The 18554-nt window shown below is 36.6% G+C and overlaps 1 protein-coding gene across 9 annotated transcripts in view; it reads left to right on the forward strand.

The window, feature by feature from the left end:
* Positions 1 to 18554, forward strand: part of TANC1 (tetratricopeptide repeat, ankyrin repeat and coiled-coil containing 1) — a 98339-nt gene that overhangs the window by 73750 nt on the left and 6035 nt on the right. For all 9 annotated transcript variants that reach the window (XM_040562558.1, XM_040562560.1, XM_040562561.1 and 6 more), the window contains 10 exons: positions 852 to 960; positions 1185 to 1307; positions 2182 to 2418; positions 5470 to 5655; positions 7062 to 7140; positions 11197 to 11330; positions 11828 to 11951; positions 12069 to 12244; positions 14658 to 14790; positions 15662 to 15753. In XM_040562558.1, the coding sequence (XP_040418492.1) occupies positions 852 to 960; positions 1185 to 1307; positions 2182 to 2418; positions 5470 to 5655; positions 7062 to 7140; positions 11197 to 11330; positions 11828 to 11951; positions 12069 to 12244; positions 14658 to 14790; positions 15662 to 15753 (1393 nt within the window). The remainder of the gene's footprint in view (positions 1 to 851; positions 961 to 1184; positions 1308 to 2181; positions 2419 to 5469; positions 5656 to 7061; positions 7141 to 11196; positions 11331 to 11827; positions 11952 to 12068; positions 12245 to 14657; positions 14791 to 15661; positions 15754 to 18554) is intronic.

Below are 18554 nucleotides of genomic sequence, written 5' to 3' on the forward strand. Positions count from 1 at the left end.
ATGATCAGATTAATGTATGGTATGTGGCATACCTCAGGGTTTTGCCATTTCCACACTTTGCTAGAACACCAGCTACTGTAGATGTAGAATAACTAAATACACAATTTATATCAAATTTTGAAAGGATTTGAGTTTTTCACTTCTAAAAAGATTGGATTTTATCTGAGGTACCTGCAGTTTGTGACTGTAAGATGAAACGTACAAAAGGGGGAGCAGTATGCAAGTCAGTGTCCAAAGCTTCATCAAATCTGACAATAGGTTTCATGTTAGGTAACAATAGAGAAGTAATAAGAGTATATTTCAAATGTGAAATCTCCCTTTTTTCTCTGTTAAATCTTTGTGAAAATAATTTCTCATAGATGTGATGATGAAAGCAACAAACAAACAAACAAGACAGAAGCAGCTCCTATCTTTTGATAAATTACGACAACCGTTGCAGATATTTCCAGATGTTGTGTGTTACTTGGAAAGCTGCAACAGTCAAGATAGCTGTGATATCATTTGGTTTCGTGTATGCCATCTGCAAACTACCAGTCTTGCAGGCTTCAGTGAAGTTTCATGATTTGATAGAGTTTTTTTTTAATGATCAGTTGTTTAAATTTAGGTTGCTATTCAATTTGTTTGAGTAAGTGAACTAGCTGTACTTAACATAGTTGCTTTCTACACTGGTGAAGGTTTGGATAGCCATTAGAAAATTTGCCTTTCATGATATTTGAACATCTAATTATTTAAATCAAGTTATAAGGATGTTTCAGTAGTCTGATAAAGAAAGTCAAGGTGTGCATGTTAGGATATTTACTGGAAGTGTACTTATAAAAACAGTTCTTTTTCAATCCCGTCCTTTTCACTAGGAGTGGACATGCTCTACTGGCTTTCATGTTTTCTCGACAAGAGGGAAAGTTAAACCGCCAACAAACTATGGAACTTGGTCATCATATACTTAAAGCTCACATATTTAAGGTAAAGCTGATAGCTTAATAACTTTCATGATCTTAACGAATTGATGTGTCTTAGAGATTCTCATCTGAGTTACTTTAATAATTTGTTAGAATCTTATACAAAATACTTTAGATTGTTACCAGGGTTAACAAATATATGTTAGTTCTCTTTATATTGATGAGATATAGCTATAAATAGTATTTCTAATACTATAGAGAGATTTTCTGTTGTATCATTTCTGCTAGGGTCTCAGTAAAAGGACTGGAATTTCTTCCAGTCAACTTCAAGCCTTGTGGATTGGTTATAGTACTGATGGACTTTCTGCAGCCCTTGCTTCTCTGAGGAACATTTATACACCCAATGTGAAGGTAAGAAAATAAGCATTAATGTATAATCACTGCTTCATCTGCCACTGTTGCTGTAACTCTGTTAATGTTGAAATTAATGTAACAGATAAGAAGAAAACAAAAATACCATGTATCTGTAAAAGAACTCCTTTATAATGAGTCTGCGTGTACTTTTTGAAGTCGTCGTTAATATCCAGTTCATTTTTCCTTAATAGTTTTGATGGAAAGAAGGATTTCACCTTGATTTTGGTGTAGCCATGTTTTGTTACATAAGTAAGCATGTGGATGCATTTTCAGGATGTCAAAGGCACCACCTAATTTGCTGGGCAGAGTTCAGACACATTTTCTTGTATGGGGAAGTACTGTGAGAGTAAAAAGATGTAAAATGCTAGAGTTTTGCTTTATTATTTGAATGTTTGGATCATGGATAGGGAAAGCCAAGCTTACAAGTTGCAATTTTAGCCAACTGGTAAGTGTTTTGATTGTAAATTTGCTTGTGTGCACATGTGCATGCACTCCCAATATTTTTGAAATATTTTTTATGCAATTTGATTCTACATAAATGGAGTCAGTTACATAAATTTGCATAGTAACCCAAATAAAAGCTTCAAAATAATAGTGTTACAGCGGATGAATTTGTGGTGACAGTGTGGTGAGTTTCAGGGGATAGGTAGATCTTATATTAAGTTAGTTAAGTGGTACAATAATTAATTTGTTAGCAAATGATTTATAATTTTTTGTTGTTGCCATATATGTGGTAATGCCAATGTCTGCCAATAAAATCTGCAGGAAAATTAAGGAGTAACATATAAGGATCTGAACGAAGACTTCAAAGTCATTTAACAATTCAAGCCAAATCTGAGGTAAAAATGGTTGTGTTTAAATTAAATTTTAGGTGAGTCGGCTGCTGATTTTGGCAGGAGCAAATGTGAATTATAGGACCGAAGTACTAAACAATGCTCCAGTGCTGTGTGTTCAGTCACACCTTGGACATGAAGAAGTGGTCACTCTTCTTCTAGAATTTGGAGCTGCTATTGATGGAACATCAGAAAATGGAATGACTCCGCTTAGTTATGCGGCAGCTGCAGGTCACATGAATATAGTTTCACTGCTGTGCAAAAAGGGCGCAAAGGTAAGCTGATGCGCAAAGATTGCAATGCTTTCAGGAAAAAAAAAAAAGCAAGAGCCTAAGAAAATTACTGTTGATTACATAATTATATACTAATGTAATTAATACAGACTGTCAGAGCATTTAAAAAAAAATCCAGAACATGTACACAGACTTTTTCTTTTCAACAGAGCATTTTCATTCTGATCATCTCCATGCCTTATTTTTCATGCATTAGTAATTCCTGTGAAGTTAGTAGGACTACACATATACCAGATGTCAAAACATTTGCATTACTATTGCTTAGAAATCCAATTATGAAATGCCAACATTTATCATCAAAACGTAGCCAAAAATACTACAAGTGTTGTTATGGCAGTGGGCAGGAGTAGCAAAGGGGAGCATTTACAAAGGCTGATTTTGCCTTGTGAAAGTAATTGTCTGCTCAGTTGAGGCAAGTGTATCTATTCAGAAGGGATTTCACGGCAACTGTATGTAGCTAAGCTTCTACCCTTATCCCTTACTAATTAAACAAGGGACACTAGTCTCCAAATCAGGCTTTGTGAGTAGCAGTAATGAGAAAGGAAGATGTATTAACTGGAAACCATGCTGTTTTGATATTAAGAGTCATAGAATCATAGGATCATTAAGGTTGGAGAAGACCTCCAAGATCTAGTCCAACTGTCCTCCTACAGACAATATCACCTACTAAACCATGTCCACCAGTACAACATCCAACCTTTCCTTAAACACCCCCAGGGATGGTGACACCACCACCTCCTTGGGCAACCTGTTCCCATGCCTAACCACTCTTTCTGAGAAGAAATTTCTACTAATTTCCAACCTGAACCTCCCCTGGCACAACTTGAGGCTGTTTCCTCTTGTCCTATCAGTTATGTGTGAGAAGAGGCTGACCCCCAGCTCCCCACAACTTCCTTTCAGGTAGTTGGAGAGAGCAATAAGGTCTCCCCTGAGCATCCTCTTCTACAGACTAGAAGAGTCATGGGGTAGTATTTTTCATTATTTAGTATTTTTATTTCTCAGTGTTGAGTGGTAGCCAACAAATAGGAGATTCCAGCTAGAAAGTTACAGGAGAAATGAGGAAGCAAGCCAAACTACATGAAAAGAGTATGAGAGAGAATTGTTCTTGTTAATTGAAGTGCAAGAGGAAGGACAAGATGAGATCATTTGAGACAGGAGTAACATAGTGAAGACATGGAATGGAAGCAGAAACAAAGACTGTCACCACTTAGAAAAAGGTGCTATCCAAGAGCAAAGAATGTATGAGTTTAAAGTTTGAAATGGAGGCATTTCAGAGCTTACAAGACCAGTGAGAAGTAGCATCTATTTTTTAAAGATATTTTTGTTCCTTTTTTTTTTTTATCCCCTTGTTATTACTGTGTTAAATTCTGAGCAAGTAGGTAAAAATGATAGGATTTTCTTGATGTAAGTTGTAGTTTTGCAAATATGGATAACTTAAAACCTAGTTGCTGGCTATATGTAAAAGAGGGTGGGGGAAGGTCTTTTAACAGGTATCTGCACCGTTTTTAAAAGTAGGGAGCCCCTAACTTTGCATCATTTTGGAAACAGTCTTCAAGTTATTTTTTTGTCTTCTTGAAATAACCTTAGAAAATATTTTGTAAGCTAACTAAATAAATAAATCAGCCCTGTTCGTATAGCATGTTTTGCCCTGATAGATTGCAACAGACCATCAGACTTTCCACATGACAGTTATCTGCTGCTGTGAAATGAGTACCAGTGTAGTACAGTTTGCAATGAAATCATAGAATAGTTACAGTTTTGGAGATCGTCTAGTCCAACACAGGGCCAGCTAGTGCAAGTTTCCCAGGACTGTGTCCAGCCAGCTTTTGAATATCTGCAACGATGAGGGCCTCACAACCACTTGCAACAACCTGTGCTAGCGTTTGACTACCCTTCAGTAAAACAATTATTTGTGTGTGTGTTTAGGTGGAATTTTATGTTTTTGATTTGTGACCATTGCCTGTTTTCCTGCCACTGGCCACTACTACTAACTACTCGCTCTGAGCCATCTCTTCCCCCCAGGCTAAGCAATTCTGTCTCTCTCTGCCTCTCCTTATGTGACAGATGCTCCAGTTCCTTAAACATCTTAGTGGCCCTTTGTGTACTTGCCCCAGTATGTCCATACCATTCTTATACTGGAGAGCCCAGGAATGTACACAGTCCTGCAGATGTGGACTCAGTGTTGAGTAGAGAAGGATTGCTTCCCTCTAACTGCTCATAACACTCTTCCCCATGCAGCCAGTCAGCCCCCACTGTGTACTGATGCCTAGGGTTATTCCTTCCCAGCTGGCAGATTTTTTTACACTTCCCTTTGTTGAACTTCAAGATTCCTCCCAGCCCAGTTCTCTGGCCTGTTGAGATCTATCAGAATGGCAGCACAATCATTTGCCGTATTAACCACACCTCCCAGTTTTTTTATCATCTGCCCACATGGTGAAGTTGCACTCTGTCCTATCATATAGGTCACTGATGAAGATGCTAAACAGAATTGGACCCAGTGTGTGGATTGCTGGAGTATTCCACTAATGAGTTGCCTCTAGGTGGACTTTGTGCTGCTGATCACAACCCTCTAGGGCCATCCATTCAGCCAGTTTTAGGTCCACCTCACTGTGAGCTTTATGTAACCTGTAACCATCAGCTTGTCCATGACAGTGTTATGGGAAACGATGTCAGAAGGCTTACTAAAGTTGAGGTAGACAACGTACACAGCTCTGCCCTCATCCACCAAGCTAGTACTTCATTGTAGAGGACAATCAGATAGATTAAGCATGATTTCCCCTTCATAAATCCGTGCTGACTGTTCCCAATCACCATTTTGTCCTGCGTGCATATGGAGTGATTTCCAGGATTAGTTTCTTCATCACCTTCCTAGTGATTGAGGTGAGGCTGTTTGGCCAGTAATTCCCCAGATCTTCATTCTTCTTTGCTTGAAAATAGGATTGACATTTGTTTTCTTCCAGTGCTCGGGAACTTCTCCTGTCAATGACCTTTCGATATACTTTTTAACTTTGAACGTTATTTTTTCCAATGCAGGCTGACTATCTAGATAAGAAAGGGCAGTGTGCTTTGGTCCACAGTGCATTGAGAGGGCACTGTGATATCCTTAAATATCTGCTTGATGTTGTTTGGATAGCTTCCTCTCAAGAACAAAATTCACTCAGAAAAAGACACGCGCTGCAGCAAGCGCTGACAGCAGCTTCCAGTATGGGACACTGTCAGGTAGGTTGATAATTGAAATATTTCCAATCTGTTTGAATTTATCAGAATTAAACAACAGTGTTTGTGACTATTAAAAAAAAAAAGTTTGGAAAACAGAATTGTTGAAACTTTAGATGTTTTTAGTAGTATGTGTTCTTAGCAACTGTTTTAAATGCTGTGGTTAATTACCCAATAAAATGAATTACTTGAAGATTTTGTCAGTGTGTAATTTTGTCTTTGTTCCTCACTGTTCTTGAAGTTGTACTAAATCTTTAGTGGTAATGATAATATGCTGTATCAGTGATGCACTGTAGTATGTTTCTACCATAGGCAGAATCTTTGCATGAAATAAACAAAAAATTTGCTGAAAGAACTGGATTATTTAACTTTGCAGAGAGTATAACAAATTGTGTTGTTACAGTATTGATTGTAGAGTATAACAAATCGTATTTTGCACATACATGCTTAACTTTTTACCCTGGTGCACACCTCAAGTTACAAATCAGCTTAATTTAGCTTAATATTAATTATGCACAGAAATCCAGATTTCTGTCTTGCATATGACTAAAGAAGTGATCCTCAGCATTGAGGTATTATTCAGCAATAGGAACACTAGAAGTAAACATACGAGAAAATACTAAAATGCTGTAGATATTCAGATCTTCTGTTTATTGGGAAAATAAATCTTAACCTTGAGATATAAGTAATCAGTAAGTATAGATACATAAATAAAGATCACACTAGGTTGATGTAATTGTCTGAATAACTTACGTGATGTGCCAAAAGTGGAAGCTTAAAATCTCTTAAATAAAACCATGTTGATACTTACTTTTAAAAAAAATCTAATTTACAAAAATGATGTAGGATCAAGATTCTTATATTTGAAGTTGCTTATATGATTCAAACAGAAATGTCTCAGTACAATTAATTTGTCATATTAGCCATGAGGTCTCAGTATAAATTTAAGGATTCTGAACTATGATTAACTTGAATTAGTGATTAATTCTTTCGCTTCTGTAAAATTTCTTGTTTGCTATCCACTGATGAAAGTGAAAGCAGCCAAATCCTGAATTGTTAGCAAAATTGATTATATTCATCATAAACACTTCCTCGTATCTAAAAATGGCTATCTATTTTTTAGGACAAAAAGATGAGTTGTTCTTAGCTAGAAAAAAGGTGTGTTTCATTAATTTTGAATAAATTCTGGCATTTCAAATGTTAGTGTTTTCCATGCATTCTGTATAATGCTTCTCATGCTTTGAGTTCTACTAAAAATCATACTGAACTTGCTTTGATAAATTATGAGCAATATTAATTTTCTTTTGATTCATATGCATAAAGAGGTAAGCACTCTTTTGCTTATTGGTATAGGTTGCAAGTGACAAAGTGATGATTTTTCTGTGACTAACTGAATCTGATTTTGACAGGTGGTTTGTTTCATCTTGACTGTTGTAAAGGAGCATGAAATTGACATCAATGACACTGATGCCTTGTGGGGAGAAACAGGTATTTCTCTTCTAATTTTTTCTCAAATTGGAGTTGCTCATTTAAGACAAGGGTTGTTTGGTTTTTATTTTCTGTGGTAAAAGTCATGGGAACATATCAGTTTTCACAATTAAATGAAGTTTGGAAGCGTAAGTGCAGACCTACTTACCTCACGGATTGAAAGGAGGAGTTATTTTGTATTAAACTTACCATAAGTTAGTGACTTTCTAATTAAACTGAAAATTGTCCTTGGAACTACAGTGCTTCTAGTTTCAGGGTAGTGTTTCATACAATTATCTGTATGCAAACTTCTATTTTTTTCATCTTATTTGTTTGCAGGGAATGCTAGGCAATTGCCTCCTTCATTGTAGGTAGGCAGCGAATGAAAAGATATGCCTTTGTACATTTGGCAAATGACCGATTTCTTTTCTAAAGACGCACAGTAAACTATGCAACCCGCAGCTGAATGTTTTCATTTTTTACCATACAAGTAGCGTTTCACTTTAATTTAAATAGCTGAGGGAGGGAGCAGGTGGGAAAACAGCCTCTTTTAATGATTCCAAGCAGCCTCTTCATGTACTGGAGAAGCAAATGTTCTTTGCTTTTGTGCATACACCAAATGCAAATACAGTGAGTTCAAAAAAAAAAAAAAAGTACAGTTTCTTAAAGACTTTCTAAATTCATCTTCCCTTAATATTTTCTTTTCAAAGTTTTGTATTGAGATTCTTTCTTAATGGACTGGGAATCCTTACTCATTAAGTTAGTGCTTCCTTATGCAGTCCTAACTTTTGATGGAGGTGAAGATCTGAGTCCAAACAGCTATGAGCAATTCCCTGTGGCACTTCTGTGCTGAGATAGAAAATATTAAGTTTGGGCCAAGCAAAACATGTAGAATAAAAATAGCCACAGGATTAGCTTTACTTGAAATATCACTCTTCACTTATTGACTGTAAGAAATTTATGTGAAAAGGGTGCTAGTTTATATGCTGTTGGAATCATCACATTTTTGCACGTGTGGTCGAGCTTGTGTATGCATTGTACTGTTTGGTTCTTTAGCTGTTAATTTTATAAAATGTTATTGTGGTATGGAACTGGATGGGACAAAACTTTGGAAGTACATGGCAGATGGAGTGAAGAGCAGTATGTTTTGTGAGTGTCTGTATTAAAGGGGGAAAATCTATCACACCTTGAAAAAGCATTCATGTCGTAACATGTTCAGGAACAGCTTAATCCCTGTTCATATATTTGTACTGCTGTTATCTATTCAATTGAATCCTGAGTTGTTTCAGCTCATTGTAGAGGCTGTTTCAATAACGTTTTATATTGTGAGTCTTTCTGAGCAGAAAATAGCAAGAGATCATGGTGTCCATTCCCAGTATTTTATCACATTAGTGCAGCTGAAGGGCATGTCTGTGTGCAATAAAGGTTTGAGGCAAGTTCCATAGAAAATTACCAACTACACCAAAAACAAATGACAAAAATACATCCTGGGAAAAGCTTGTGTCATTAAAAGTATTATGGAAACAAAGCATGACTGAAAAGATAATTCAGTAAGTGGATGAATAAGGCTGGCATAATTGGCAAGGTATATAGGGTATGTATATCAACGGAATAATAGGGAAGGTATGAATAAAATGTAACATAATAATTTGGAAAGAGGTGTAGTACAGCATAATATTTTCAAGTTAAAATAGAGCTCTTAATTTAAAACAGTGATGGCTTGCAGAGGGGAGTTGTTGCATGCAAGGATACTAAGTCATGCTATGTCATGATACAAGCTTGACGTTATAAAGGAATTACAAAGGAAATGAAAGAAAGCTTTCTACAAGCATTGCTAATGCAAATGTCATGCTACAGAACATTGAAGGTAGTCAGTTAAACATACAAGTTTTATTTATAAAGCGTTCTTTTTGTAGACTGTATGAAATTTAATGTGTCAGCTTATTAAAAAAAATAATACTTCAGAAACACACTGATACTCAAAAAAAATCCAGGGTTAACCTCTACAAGGTGTTTTTAATGCTCAATTAAGTACAGTTTAATGATTTTTCTATTGCACTTGTTGGATTCTGCAAACTGCTGTCTCTAATTTACAGTCTTGTTTACAAATAGCTTTCCAAATTGTCTTATTTCAGACACAAAAACTTTTTTTTATACTAATTACAGTTTCTCTCCGACATTGTTGGCTACAGATCAAAAATTTGTCAAAGTTAACTCTTTCTTTCAGCTTAATTGGCTGCTCTTACAGCTTCTGTTCTACATGAGCTGCTTGTTTAGCTCTTCATTTAAATTCTTTCCTTCTTTATTAGGGCAGAGTGGGCCGTGCTTTTGTAGAATACCACTAGGCAGATCAGAGGTGATTTCTTCTAGTAGAATAGTCTGAATTCCTGAGCAGGGTTCAATCATGATGTTCTTTAAACTGTCTGTAAGAATTCTTTAGTTTTCTTATACCTGAGTAAGGTATAGGGTAGTTATATTGTTGCTCTAATGTTAGTTACGCTGTAAGCTAAAAAGCTGGATTGGTCTCTTCTCCCAAGCATCAAGTGATAAAACAAGGGGAAATGGCCTTAAGTTGTAACAGGGAAGGTTGGGGTTGGATGTTAGGAAATATTTCTTCACTGAAAAGGTTGTGAAGTATTGGAACAGGCTGCCCACGGAAGTGGTTGTGTCACCATTCCTGGAGGTCTTCAAAAAACATGTAGATGTAGAACATAGTGACATGGTTTAGTGGTGAACTTGGTAGTGTTAGGTTAAAGTTTGGACTAGATGATCTTAGAGGTCTTTTCCAACCCAAGTGATTCTATGATTAGTGAGTCAAGACTGGATGAGCTAGGTATTCATAGAATCATATAATGCTTTGGGTTGGAAAGAACCCTAAAGATTCAACCTCCATGCTGTGGGCAGTGACACCTTCCAATAGATCAGGTTGCCCAATCTAGACATGTTCTTGAACACTTCCAGGAATCAGCAACTTCTGTTTTTTTTGTTTGTTTGTTTGGTTTTTGTTGTTGTTTTTTTTTCTTTTTTATTGTTGCTTAAAAAAAAAAAGAATTTACTACTTCTTGAAGTGTTGGTAATTTCATTTACTTTCAGTATCCATTGGAATTTTAAAATCTAATTTACCATATTTGGAAATTCTAAAAATGATTTATTAGAAATTCAGAATTTGACCCACTTTTTATTTAAAAATGCTGTCTTAGGATTTAGAAAATGGAGAGGTGAATCCTTTGCTGATTCTTGCAGAAGCTAGCACATGAACCCATTTTCAAAACAGTGTTAACGTTACTGATGAGGCTGATGGAAAAAATCAAACATCATATGGCTACTACACTTTATACAGAGATCAAGAACAGAGTCACTCTTGTTAACATCCACTGTCCAGCTCAAAAACAGGTCTCAAAGGCAAATTAGAGTATTTGTCTTTTGAGTGCTGTAAAATGTGCAGTAATACCTTGAAGGCTAAAGCAAGGACTAACATGTAGGAAGCAGAAGTATTGATTGATTACCTACTGTATTTATCCTGATGAAAAACAGGGAAAACAATTTTAACTAGTGCAGAATTAAGCTAAATCATCTGAGTAACAGACTTTCTGCATAAATCTAAATATCTGCTGTTTGGTAATACATCACTGCCTGATATTAAGTAAACAGTGCTTTAGTTACAGTCCCTTTGCTAAATCCCAGAACTGTTATCATCTTCACCTTTGGGAAGGGCCTGATGGAAAGAGAAGCAGCTTTCTTCTCATAAAGAAAAAAAATAATGAAAAAGGAACTATAACTCTCTTAAATCTTAACGATAGACTGGTAGGCTTTTCCTAAATTTTCATAATGAATCCCTTTAACCTACAAGGTATGCACATGTTGTATTCGTTATCTTTGAGAATTACCTTTTTATTTAAGAGAATACCTGATTGTGACTAATAGATTTATAGTCTGAGAGTAGATATGAAGTATCTTGTGGAACAGCTGAGTTGAAAAAAATTGTGGATTCGTTAACACTCATATAATGTGCATGTAAAAAAGGAAGTGTTAAAACAGATGTTGATGAAGAGATGTTCATGAAAATGCTTTCTTTAGCCCTGACAGCTGCTGCAGGAAGAGGAAAACTGGAAGTCTGCGAATTGCTTCTTGAACATGGAGCGGTTGTGACAAGAGCTAATAGGAGGGGCATTCCTCCACTCTTCTGTGCTGTACGGCAGGGTCACTGGCAGGTCTGATGCGTCTTCACAAACTGATGGACTGATACGGGAAACTGTCTTTGATTTCCCCTATCTCTAGTCCTGTAATAAGTCAGTGTAAATTTTGTAATGTGCATTTGCATCAACTTCTAAGGGACATATTCAGAAGTTTATTTTTTAATTTACCAGTTCAAGAGTATATTGGCAGTATGCCAATCTTAATTGTAATATACCTTAAAAATAATATATGGAATTTAAAATACCGTATTTCCTGGGCCAAGAACAGAGACAATTTCAGATCCACTAGACTGCTTCTTTATTTAATGGAGAGAGACCCTTAGAGCCTTCTTCATACTTGCCACTCCCATCAAGAGAAAGTCCTGATTTGCAAACAGTTAAGAGTTGAGTGAGATTTCTAAATTATTGCTATAAATAACACCTTAGTCTTCTCCCGTAGATGTTTATTATGGCAAAAATTTAAATCTACCAATTTATTTTCAATAGTTTTTTTTTTTTTTTTCCTATTTCAGATTGCTAAACTTCTTCTGAAGCACGGGTCTGATGTAAATTTAAGTGACAAACAAGGCAGAACTCCACTTATGGTGGCTTCTTGTGAAGGACATTTGAGCACTGTGGAATTTCTCCTTTCTGAAGGTAGAAAATAACTGTTTCAATGCTGCATGGCTGTACCAGAGACTGCATCTATGTGAGTTGGGTAATTTTGCATATTAAACAGGACATCTTCATTACAAAGTTGATTTTCATTTTTAGGTGCAGCTATTTCATCTCTGGACAAAGAAGGACTGTCAGCTTTGAGCTGGGCATGTCTAAAAGGCCACAGGGAAGTGGTTCAGTATTTAGTTGAGAAAGGCGCAACAACTGATCAGACAGACAAAAATGGACGAACACCTTTAGACCTGGCAGCTTTTTATGGAGATGCTGATATTGTAAGTAGAGCTTAATAGTAGAAAAACTAAGCACGTATTGAATTTTCATAATACGAAACAAAATTTAAAAAATTTAAAAAAAAAAAAAGTTGCCAACCACAATAGAAAGGAAACCTGTGCGAGTAGTTAAGATGGTGGCACCACTAATGTCCTGACTGTAGTAGGAGTGTTTACTCTGAAGAGCATTTTCTAGATAAGGCTTTAGTACCAAGGTAGTTGTGATGTAAAGTCCAGCATTATGCATGTATAATTGATGTTTTAAATCTTAATAAAAAGTAGCATATATAATTTCTATGTTGGATGAACTGGAATTAAAAAAATAAAATAAAATAAAAGACCGGGGGATGTGATGTGAAAGGAAAATTTTCTTCTGCCTTTGCTAATCAATCAAGGTAACCAGACAGGGTCCCAGTCAGTTGGTTACCTTAGTGGAACATAGACACCAAGAGAGACACAGAAAGAAGAATAATATTGCCAGAAAGGATTAAAGGTTTTACTTCTCCATTATAATGTAGTATTACTTGTCCATGATAATTATCTTACAAGCTGTTGCGTGACAGTGAGAGAACTGTTAGAAATCCATACAGTTTTCATCTTAGGAATCTCATGGCACTAAACACATTCCAACGTTACTATCCAGTCTACAAATGTGGAAATACAAGGCCTGAGATGTTGAATCAGTTTTTCTTAGTTTGTTCCATAGGTCTTTTCAGAAACAGGACAACTGAAGTTCCTTTTTCTGTCTAGTAACTTTCTCACAAACTATCTTCTTTCTCTAAATTATACAGTAAGTTAAAAGTCTGTGATTCCCGTAAATCTTTAAAATCACAGACTTGGAAGTTAATGTATATTTTTGTTTTCACGCTTCAAAACTCAGCAGTAGAGCACAGTTCAGGATCCTGTCCAGATAGGATTGTAATTTCAGCATGCTACATGGAAGAACATGTTCAGTCTGCAAGCACTGTAAACAGATCCTACAGTTACCAGGGGATTAGAAACAATAGCATATGCAGCCTCTCAAACTCACCAGTATCTGTTTTTCTAGAGTTTGCATATACAAAATCCTGTTTCATAACAGCAGTTCTCGAATGAAAATGCTACCATATGGTGTAGTTTGCTTTAAGTTCCATTCTGCCTTTGTTAGAGTTAACTTAAAATTATAAATAAGTCCTTAGATTCTGAACTAGCTTTAACAAATTTTGGAAGTCACATCACAGAACTCTTCCTGCCCCTGCAAGTGTTCTTCAGTAACACAGGTACATGAAGGGGTTTTTTCTTCCTGCTTGGAAATGAGGGCTATCAAGAGCCCTGTACATACCCTACTGTGGTTTATCGCACTGGAGTAGAAGCTGTGCCAAGGGTTCATATTGCTGAACAGCCTGATCTTTGTGCTAAGGGAGAGATTACTCACAAGGCCAGCAGGTTATTGGTCTTGGGGCCTGTCAATGGGAAGGATTGTTAAAATATCTCTCTGTGCTAGATTACTGCCAATCACATTTAAGTAAGCAGTGGTTCCACAAAAGGACTGTTGTTTACGTCAAACCTGTCGTTGCTGTAATTTCCTATATATTGCACTTTTAATTGCTGTTACTGATGAACAATTACTAGAATTACATCATTGCTCTGGATACTTGGAAGCTGATGGTATATGGCATTTATATTGGTTTCCTAAACTTTCTTTTTTGTCCATGTTGCATTTTACATTTGTTATGTTTATGTCTGAAACTGCAGTGCTAGACTGTTGGGATAAATGGTTGAGAAATTAACAAAATAACAAATGTTCTGTTTTTTTCTTGGTATAGAACAAGAAGCGGTTCCTCAGCACCATAACTTGTATTTAAAATGTTAACTAGAATGTTTTTAAAATATCTCTCACAAAAATAGTTTGTATATTTTCTTTTTATTGTATTTAAACAGCACTTTGTCCTATACTAGGAGCATATGCTGGTACTGCACTTTGTCACCATAGTCTTACAGAGTGTTTGAAGCCTCTCGTAATTGGCTGAAACCACAGGTCCTACACTGCTACTGTTTTCATTTGAGCTTTACTGCCTTTTTGCTTAAGTAGCTAGCTGTCTGCATATCAGCAGCATGCAGAACATGAACAAAGCAGAGAACAAGCATAATGTGTTGTTTTTCTGACACAGGTACTTAAGTGTCAGAATTTGGGTGTTTTTTTTTTTTTTTTTAAATTCCTTAACTAGGAAAATGCTGCTCTTAGGTATAGTTTGACAGTATAGCCATGCTCTGTTGTCTTCAATGGATTCAGTTCAATGGATTTTAAGTGGCTTTATCATACTCAAGATATATTGAATATACTTCAAGGAAGATTAGGTGGTAGATTAAACATTTCACTGTTCTGCATCTCCTACCAAGAATAATGTTACAAGGCTTGTCTTATTTCTTTTTACAGGTGCAGTATTTGGTAGAGAGAGGAGCAATGATTGAGCACGTTGACCACAGTGGCATGCGGCCACTGGACAGAGCTATTGGATGTCGTAATACATCAGTAGTGGTTATGCTCCTGAGAAAAGGAGCTAAATTAGGTTAGTAAACCTATCCATACTCAAGGGGAAGAACTGATTATCTGCTCTGCTAGAATTGCTGTCACTTCTGTAAAGTAGATTTAATAAATAAATCTTGAAGTACGTGCTAGATTTTTGTAGGTAGTATGGTTTGCAGATGCCCACTCAAGAGAAACGAATCTCTTTCCTTCTTTTAGAGGTAGGCACTCAAGACCTCAAGTCTCCACTTCAGAAGTGAGGAAATGAAAGTAATCTTATTCTGCTCCTTTCTTCATCATATGATGATGGAGAGCCTGAGGAGTCTGTCTTTACATGGTTACTCTGTCATGATATGCTTAAACAAGAAAAAAATTATTATGCTATTAATGATCCTTAATTCTGCCACTATTAATGATTTAGGTGAAGAAGTTTTATATTTAAACAACATTCTCTAAATATATTTTAGAATCACACATTTTTGCAAGTAGTAGGCAAAAAGTATGTCTGTGTCTTGTATTATAGTGGGCAAGTACATGTGCATCTGTGTATGTAATGACTACTAAATCTGTTATACGTTTAAATCGTGATTTGGTTACTAAATATGATTAAATGCAGATCGTTATCTAGGCCTGTGCTTCACCATGGACTTTCATCCTTTCCTATACTGGCTTTAGAGCATGGGAAAAATGAATTGGACCCTTTCATATTTGTCTGCTATCTATGTGGGGTGGTAGGGGACAAGTATGGATATGAATGTATGTTAAATATACATGTGCACACACTTAAAATATAATAATAGTTGTTTCATGAAGGTGGAATATCCACTAAAGTAGGATTAGGCTTTCCAGTGCAAATAGTTATAAAAAACAATTTTTTTCCCCTTTGTCAGAGATCCTTAAAATTTAACTTTCAGGAAACGCAGCATGGGCAATGGCCACCTCAAAACCCGATATTCTCCTTATTCTGCTGCAGAAACTGATGGAAGAAGGAAATATACTGTACAAAGTAGGTAGACTTTTTCCTCATTGGCTGAGTACTACAGGTTCACAAACTACTTGATGCTTATTACTATACCCTATATGTACAATTTTATTTGACTAACCGTTAATTTCTCCTTTTCCTTTTCTTTTTCCTTCTTCTCTCTTGACTAGAGGGCCTGTGATTTGTTTTTACTGATTTTGCACTGCTCATCCTGTTTTTCTTAGCTATCCTCTTTATTTTGGGACAGCAGGATCCTCCCCTTACCTGCTTAACATACTCCCCGCTGCTATGCTACTGTCATGTCTGCACAATCACTTTTAAATATGCAAGGTTAGTGGAATTTTCCACTGCAAAAACACGTTCTACTGCAAAACACAACTTTGTTTCTCACAATATCAGGAAACCTTAAGAAAACCTTGAGGAATAATAATTTAAAACTAGTACGGTAATTAAAAGAACAACAACAATGGTTAATGGATAAGTGTATTTTCTTTCAGTTGAGCAAGTTGCTCTGTGGACATTTGTCAGTTGGTTGCTTCTTAGAAGCAACTCAGAATATAAGGTGCTCATTTGAAAGTGCCTTGTTGAATTAAGTAATGTATAGGCATATCCTTTACTTCAGGGTAATGTTCTTTTGTATGCTATTTAAATATAGAATGAGGAAAGTGACAGCTCTTTTGATAAATTCTCTTTACTAGTGGTGATGTCTTGCTCAGAAGAGTGGAATTGTTTTTTGTACACTCTGCAATACACCTCCTTTATTTCACTAGTGCAACACAGCAGAATGACTTATGCTCACATCATTCAAAGTCTGTTCTAGCTATAAGATTTGTAATTTGCAGTTGCTTTTTTTTTTTAATAAGGATCTTCAAATATCTGCCACCTTATCTTTGATTTTTGATCTGAATCTCATGGCCTTGCATAACATAGGAGAGGTACCTTTGAGACTTTACTATCGTGAATCAGGGTGGACCTGTTTAGATTCATCCAAATTCTGTCTTAAGAATACATCTGATTAATTTATCAAGTTTATTGGTCCTGAAATGGGGTTAGAGCTTTACATACAAGCAGGTACCTTAAAAAATCACAGCATCATGGAATGGTTTGGGTTGGAAGAGACCTTAAACACCATCTAATTCCAATCCCCTGCCATGGGCAGGAACACCTCCCACTAGACCAGGTTGCCCAAAGCTCCATCCAGCCTGGCCTTAAACACTTCCAGGGATGGGGCTGCTTCCACAGCTTCTCTGGGCAGCCTGTCCCAGTGCCTTACCACCCTCAGAGCAAAGAATTTCCTCCTTACATCTAATCTAAATGTACCCTCTTTTAGTTTAAAGCCATTACTCCTTATCCTATCACTGCAATCCCCAACAGAGAGTCCCTCCCCAGCTTTCCTGTAGGCCCCTTTTAGGTACTGGAGGGCTACTATAAGGTCTCCCCACAGCTTTCTCTTCTCCAGGCTGAAGAACCCCAACTCTCTCAGCTTGTCTTTGTAGGAGAGGTGCTCCAGCCCCTTGATCATCTTTGTGGTCCTCCTCTGGACTCGTTCTAATACTTCCACATCCTTCCTATTACATTGGGGGCCCCACAGCTGAACACAGCACTCCAACCAGGGTCTCATGAGAAGGTGGGATATCTTTCAACCTAAAGGATAACAGTTAATACAGCAAAGGCAATTCTGTTGTCCCTGGGAGGCCTCTCCTGTGCCACACTAATCTAGTGGTGTATTAAATATGAGTCACGGGTTGTTAGAGGAGAAGGTGTCACCCACAGTGTCACCGGCACCAACTTGTTTTGTTTCAGTTTCTCCTCACATTGCTCTGCAGCTTGGACTTAGTCTGGACTTTGAGACCAGAGATTAGCACGGCAGGGCTTGGTACTAATATGTTTTACAATTTCTTACAAGAGGTTGTATCCCCTGCTGATACCTTTTTTTAGACCATTTAGTTTTGAGTAGACTTGCTAGAGCTATGGTATGTCATTTAGCTTATTAAACTTTTTCTAATACCCTTTGATATATTTGTTTGCCAAAGTATCTGCAAGATAACTATCCATTAGAGTAGCACGTATTTGAGTGTATTCACAGTACACAGTAACTACTTCTCAGCTTTCTGGTTGAATAACATAAGCAAGACAAATCTTAAATATTTTATATGTCAGTTTCAACAGTAAATTATGACTACTTTGAACGTTTAATTAAATGAAAAGAAACAATGTTTATGAAAATAAACTAACTCCTACAATATCCATTAAGAGAAAACAAATCTTCTTCTGTCAGCTGAAAGATTTGCTATCTTTTCATAGTAGGAAGATTTCAGTGGTTTTAGCAGAACTGCCTCAAATCTTCAGCTTGTTGTAGAGATGTTCTCCAAGCATCTTTTGGAGAGTCTGAACATAATGCAACCATGGATCATCCAAGTAGTCCTGAGGGATGGCTTAGCTTTATTATCCAACCTTTGTTAAAAAGTAGACTGATCCTTCACTGCTTTAAATTTATACATTCAGCCATCCAATTAATCATGGCTGAGACACCTAAGTGAAGCTGGGAGTAGCTGGACTGCACGTGTGAATGTTGTACCGGCTCTTTCTCCCTCTCCCCATCCTCCTTTCGCCAGAGCTTCTACTGCAGTAGCACCACCTGATTAAAGGGTACACCATTCCTGATTAAAGACACGATCTATTAGAAACATCTTAGAGCTATAATAAACTATGGTTGACTGCCCCCTTTAATAAATAAATAAATAAAATTAAGAACTTTATCATACAGTATTATAGATATACCAGAACAATTCTTCAAGTATATGTATTATGTATTAATGCAAGTA

This window comes from Cygnus olor, chromosome 6 (assembly GCF_009769625.2).
Source record: "Cygnus olor isolate bCygOlo1 chromosome 6, bCygOlo1.pri.v2, whole genome shotgun sequence".
Classification (NCBI taxonomy): Eukaryota; Metazoa; Chordata; class Aves; order Anseriformes; family Anatidae; genus Cygnus; species Cygnus olor.